The following is a 6760-nucleotide window of genomic DNA, read 5'->3' as shown; positions in this document are numbered from 1 at the left end:
AAAAAAAAAAAAAAAAAAAAAAAAAAAAAAAAAAGAAAGAAATTTAAAAGGAGATAGTAAGGGCTGGAGATCAGCTCAGCTGGCAAAGTATCTGACTAGCATACACAAAGCATGGATAAACCAGGTATAGTGATACATGTCTGCAATTCCACAACTCAACAGGTAGAGGCAGGAAAACCAGAAGTTTCAGTTCAACCTGGACTACACAAGAAACAGTCACACATACATGACAGACAGAGAAGACAAAGGAAAGGAGACGAAATATTCTGGCGGGTCTTATGGTCATCAGTTCTCAACAACTCTGTTGTGGCTTAAGAACTGTCACGTTCTTAAAGTAAGTCAGTTTGACTGTGTTCTAACAGAACTAGACAATGTAGATATGGTTGAGTCTAGTCTGCCTGACTTCAAGGGACACTAGCCCACTCAAACATGTGGCTCTGGCAGGCTTTGCCCTACTTCCAATTCCTCCGCCTTGCTAAAAACCATTAGATTACATTAGTCACCAAGATTCCCTTTTCTAGTCACTGCTCCTCCTAAGGCAGACTACTGCAGTCTAGCAATCAAAAAAGCCCGCTTTGGCTCACCTAATTGACATGCCAATTAAAATTAAACACCTCATCCTAACATGGGGTTTCCCCTTGTACCTTTATAAACTGCTGTTTTCCTATGTGCCACATCTGTCTCCTCTCCATCCAGAGGCAGTCCTTTGTTGTTCCCCACCCTCTCTGTCCCTTCCCCCTTTTCCCTTCCCTTTCCCCCTTGTCCTCAATCTCCTGAGTTTGACTCTTATTCCCTGCCCCCTGTCCCTCTGGGGCAAATACATCTCCTTTGTGCTGAAAACTTGGCCTTGGGTGCCCTGAGCCCATACTTTTCCTTTCAAGTCTAGTCTGTAGACCTCTGTCCAAAAGAAATATCAAGTCCAGTTAAAATGGAGATCAAAAGCTAATTTAATAATAAATTCCTGCCAACCCTCTAACATCACTTCACAGGTACCCACCTTGGGAACCGGTTGCTCAACTGGCATGTATCACAGTAATGATCCTCCACGTTGTTTGCACCCCACTTCAGCTCATCATCATTGGGCAGCAATGCTTCATCTCTAGATCTAGTCTCTCCACCGCATTTGCTGCACACAATGTTATTCACCCAGCGGAAAAACTCCTCTTTAAACCAGTGTAGGAGCTCCAGTAGAAGGAAGTCCTCATCACTTACATTAGTACCTTGGAAGTTAGGAGAGAATCAGTTAATGTTTAACGCTGACAGAATGTTAAAACTACTATAGATTTATGCTTGAATTGGGATCAGAAATAAATGATAGAGTAAGATGATAAAAGCTTTCACAAGGAACAATGTCAGCTGCTGTGAACAGGTTTAACACACAGTAACCTGTGTGATTTGACAGGAACAGCAGAGGATGTGACCACTGCTGTCTCTGTGCTACCTATGCAGGTGAGCAGAACATTATGGTGTCTCAAGGAACTAGGGTCAATTTGGAACAGACCCATAAAACACAAGGGAATAGAATGAAAAACATTTAAAAAATGGCTACATTAGGCTGGAGATAAGCTTTGTGATGGAGCATCTGACTGATATGAGGAGGTCCAGGTTTTTATCACTAGCATCATCAAACAAAATATTAATACTGGCTGTATTAAATTAGTTAGAAATATACATAGGTAAACATTTAACAGTAAAAACAAAGTAGAATTCAAAATACCAGATACTTTAAACATCATGGTACCAACTTTTTAATAAATTATTTATGTGTATGGGTGTTTTACCTACATATATGTCTGCATATCCAGGCATGCCTGGTGCTCTTGGAAAAGGCATCAGATCCTAGGGGACTGGACTTACAGAAGGTTGTGAGCTTCCCTGTGGGTACCAGTAATCAAGTTCAGGTTCTCTGAAAAAGCAGAGAGTCTCTCCAGCAACTACTTTTATTGTTTTTAATCAGTGTTTCACTGTGCAACAGAATTTACCCATGGACACACATCCCAGAAGACATAAACACAACCATATCTACAACATACAAAAGAGCCTAGCAAGTGAGCATGACACTAAATATCCTGCCCAATTTATCAATAAAGTACTACCTCCTATCATACCTGTTTTTAAAAATTACATTTATTCAGCTGGGCAGTGGTGGCACACACTTTTAAACCTAGGACTTGGGAGGCAGAGGCAGACAGATATCTGAGTTCAAGGCCAGCTTGGTCAACACAGTGAGCTCCAGGAAAGCTGGACTATACAGGCAAACCCTGCCTCAAAAAACAAAACAAATTATATTTACTGAAGTGTGTGAGCAGTGTGCCACAGTGCACTTGTGTGAAGGTCAGAGTGGATACCGGCAAGGGTGAGTTTGTCCAAGGACCAGGAGGCATGTTTTATGAGTACTTCAGTGAGCTGTATTCAGCACAAAAAAAAGCAGACAGCAATCCCTGTGCCCACCCACAGGGAACTGTGGAGATGAAATAAATGTGTGTTACAGCATTTTGCAGAGACCTAACAAGATGCCAGTGATATATAAATGAAAACTGAATATATGTGAGATAAATTTATAAGCCACACACAAATTTAAACTATTTTTCCACAGAACTATTTGGAAGAACAAATTTTGAAGAGCCATACCATATGGAGGGGCAAGGACTGACTAGGAGAAAATCCTAACTTTTCCTGAACAATGTGGAAGTTCTCCAGTAGAACAGTCAGTCAAAATAAACTGAGAAGTACAAGAACTGTCAGCATCTTCCTGAGCCTTGTCTCTACCTGTAATAGTGTTCTCCCTGGGAAAAAGCCTGAGCTAAGATGCAGTGTAGTCAATCTGTCTAGCTTGCTGGAGGCCCTGGGTTCTACCCTCAGTCCTGGGGGATACTATGGAGATGGGCATGTACATCACGTTACTCAAAACTCTTCAATAGGTGTCTCATCTTTCAGAATAGGAAAACAGAAAGTGATGCAGGTCAGAAACTTAGTTTTCTGACAAGAAATGAAGAGCATCAAGGAAAGGGCAGACTCAGATTGAAGAAATTATTTTTCCTATTCTTTTTCTAAAAAAAAAATAGCAGCAACATGTTGAGTAATCACATTACATAGAGGAGTGAAATGAATGATGACACTCTCACTCTGGACAGAAGAAATGAGACCATGTCAGAAGATGCCTGCAGTGTATGCAGATGGGTGGCATTTAAGATAGAGCACTAAAATTGTTTATTAAAAGCAGGGTAACCACTTTCCCCCAAACTATAAAGTGCCCTAAAAAACATAGTATTGCGCAATAAGATAATTGGATAAAAATCAATTACATAAAAAAATCAAAAACCCTATAGTTGCAAAATAATTAACAACTAAAATCCTGACACCATTAATGCTGACAAATGATTATTATAAAGGTCAAAACCATTTTCTGGGCTGTTTAAATGTATTCAGTCCTTTATTCTTTCAAGTATTCTTTTTTTTTTTTTTTTTTTTGATTTTTCGAGACAGGGTTTCTCCGTAGCTTTTGGTTCCTGTCCTGGAACTAGCTCTTGTAGACCAGGCTGGTCTCGAACTCACAGAGATCCGCCTGCCTCTGCCTCCCGAGTGCTGGGATTAAAGGCGTGCGCCACCACCGCCCGGCACTTTCAAGTATTCTTATTTCCAAATGAAGAAATTGAGGTAGAGAGGTTGCTCAGTGTAAGCAGCAACCTGAGCTTATACAAAGACAACTGTTATAAAATTATTCTGTACCAATAAATAATATATAATAACAAAAATGAACCTGTGTCTACCTTTAGGGATCAATTCTGCTAGACTCACTAAAGCCAGACATAGTGGAGCATGCCAATAATCCCAGCACTTGGGAAGCAAAGGCAGTAAGAACATAAAGTCAGTGTCAGTCTGAGCTATATACTGAGACAATATTTTAAAAATTAAATCAATGGGGTAGTTCCAGGGTGAACCACTTGTCTAACATATGCAAGACACTGGGTTCAATCTGTAGCATAGTAAAAAAACAATACAAAACATAAAAGTATTATTTAATAGTTGCTATATAATTCATAAAGCTCTACCTTACCCAAAAACATTTACATACCAATATTAAAATGAAAATGCATATTTAAGTTAAAAATATTTTTCAGAGAAATGCTAAATAACATTTGTTTGAGGTAGATGTACAAATACCCATTAAAAAATTGGAAAGGCACACTAAAACTAAAATGAGCTTCTACTTTACCTCTATATAATTACATATAAATATAAATATTTAGTTGAGTAGTTGCTAGCGAAGACAAACTGAAATCCCGTACACTACTGATGGAAAGGCAAAATGGTACAGCCACTAAGGAAAAGTTTGGCAAATCCTCAAAACAATTAGAATTAGAATATTAGCACTTTTGGGTTAAAACACCAAATAATTAAAACCAGGTCTCAAAGAGATATCTGTTCACACATGTTCACAGCGGCACAAGAGTTAAACATGAAACAACGCAAGTGTTTACTAACAGATGACTACACAGGCAAGACACAGATGTTCACACATGGCTCATCATCTATCTCACAACAGAAGACGATTATGCAGTATGTTCAACACGAACGAGTCCTAGGGAAATCACACTAAACCAAGTAAGCCATCCATAACTTACACGCAACAGAGCAGTCAGAACCATAGAGCAGAACAGTGATTGCTGGCAGCTGGGGGTAGGGAAGGGCAGAGTATAACCATTTAATGGGTAGACTTTCCATTTTATATGACAAAAAGAAGGGTAGTGGTAAAGGTTAACATACTAAAGAGCAAGAGCCGCATGCTCAAAAAGGTAGGATGGGATATTTTCTACATTACTGTAACCACAATATATTTTTTTTAAAAAAAAAGCAAAGATATGTCCATTATTGTTATACTTCTTAAAAATCTATATATGTATCATTGTCTATTCCTAGTGTACACATATAGCTAAAGGTACTATTATTCAATAATAATGCACAATTAGCAATAAATCATTATGGAAGCCACTACCTTTATCTAGCTTTCGAGCTTTGAATAACTTTTCTTGAGATTTTCTCTTTAGTTCATTGACTGGGATACACGTCAATGCTTTCTCCTGGAGGACAGGATTTTCATAGATCTGCACATGCTGAATGTTGGACTGCAGAACTTTTAAGATGGTTGAATCACCAACAACCTAAGAAGAAAAAATACTAAAATTAGCTTTTCTACAATGCTATAAAAGTAATAGAAAAAAGCCACTGTGGTTCAATGATACCATATGGAGTCAACGAAAAAAAAAGCCAATTAGATGGATGCCTTTATAATATTAGTATTAAGAGACAGCTACATTTGTATCTGTCTATTTTCCACTGTCTACACAGAGTCCTACGAATTCGCTGTTGAATTTGTAAAACATACGTTTTGATGAACATATGATTCAAGACAGGGCTCTGAGCAACACATCTGAGAATCCTTTCAGCTAGAAACCCATGTAACATACAGCATTACATTCTTGATTTTGTGAGATCAAGAATGTCAACACATACCCAAAGAGGAAAGGCATATGTACAGGCTACAAGAAAAACACCGAACAGTATGCCCACCTGCCTAAATGTTGACAGAAATGTGAAAAAATTTCCAAAACAACTGTACTGTGTGAGGAGCCAAAGCACTACACAGCAGGAAAGGATGTGGGTGGGCAGGGTCTGCAGGAAGAACAGTATTTCTCCCTCCTTGTCATCTCATCACCAAGGAAGCCTGCCTCTTGGCAGTGACACTGCATGCTTAGAGTCCCAACAGAAAGGTTAGTCATCAAGTCCACACCAGGTGCCTACGTATATCCCAAAGGTAGCATGTCTTGTCCTCATTACAGATGCTGGAAACAAAGGCAGCTGGCAGGCTCCTAGGCTCTGCCAGGCGTGGCGGGGTCTATAAAACTGGCATGAACCACAAGGGGGAAAAGTGTGTTAGAATTAGTATCAGGCCAGGCAGTGGTGGCACACACCCTTAATCTCAGCACTCAGGAGGCAGAGACAGTAGGATCTCTGTGAGTTCGAGGCCAGCCTGGTCTACAGAGTGAGTTCCAGGACAGACCCCAAAACTGCAGAGAGACCCTGTCTCAAAAAAGTAAAACAAAAACAAAAAGAATTAATATCAGAAAGCAAATCCTACAGTAACAATAGAAAACACATCAGAGTCTGAAAAGAAGTATGTCTCCCAAGACTAGAGCACATATCATATAGACATTCCTCCAATGGAGTGAGAGCCTGGAAAATCTATCACAGGCTAGCAATATCTTGAGTGAAAAAGCATTTAGACCCCCTCCGGGACCATAGCTTGGTAACACAGTACTCTGTGGGCCTCAGGATGCCGAGGCTGGTCAAGTTGCAGCTCACTGCCCTTGTCCATTGTCACTAGGGAGTGTCTGCTATGAATCTCCAGCACAGGAAAACACCGAGCTCACTTACAATCTGGGGTGGTTTCCACCAGACTTGTACTGCACATCTCTCGTACCACTAGAAAGAAGAAAACTCAATCTGAACACTGTAAGGTGGGAGCCATCTGTATTCAAAAGGCTCTAGTACAGATTTTTGGAATAAAAATTTAAACACTGAGAAAAGGTTTTACTGGTATAATCAAACAATACATAAATGTATCAATTAGAAGACTCACTAAGAGCCTGGAGGTGATGGCACACGCCTTTAATCCCAGCACTTGGGAGGCAGAGGCAGGCGGATCTCTGTGAGTTCAAGACCAGCCTGGTCTACAAGAGCTAGTTTCAGGACAGGCTCC

General features: G+C 39.9%; 1 protein-coding gene across 2 annotated transcripts in view; it reads right to left on the bottom strand.

The window, feature by feature from the left end:
* The window catches only part of Ngly1 (N-glycanase 1), a 47567-nt gene that overhangs the window by 22688 nt on the left and 18119 nt on the right, over positions 1 to 6760 (bottom strand). For both annotated transcript variants that reach the window (XM_005348554.2, XM_005348555.3), the window contains exons 4-5: positions 4997 to 5162; positions 998 to 1220 (exon numbers count right to left, since the gene is read on the bottom strand). In XM_005348554.2, the coding sequence (XP_005348611.1) occupies positions 998 to 1220; positions 4997 to 5162 (389 nt within the window). The remainder of the gene's footprint in view (positions 1 to 997; positions 1221 to 4996; positions 5163 to 6760) is intronic.

The sequence above is a fragment of the Microtus ochrogaster genome, chromosome 6 (genome assembly GCF_000317375.1).
Source record: "Microtus ochrogaster isolate Prairie Vole_2 chromosome 6, MicOch1.0, whole genome shotgun sequence".
In the NCBI taxonomy this organism is placed as follows: Eukaryota; Metazoa; Chordata; class Mammalia; order Rodentia; family Cricetidae; genus Microtus; species Microtus ochrogaster.
This window is presented reverse-complemented; position numbering and strand designations above follow the sequence as displayed.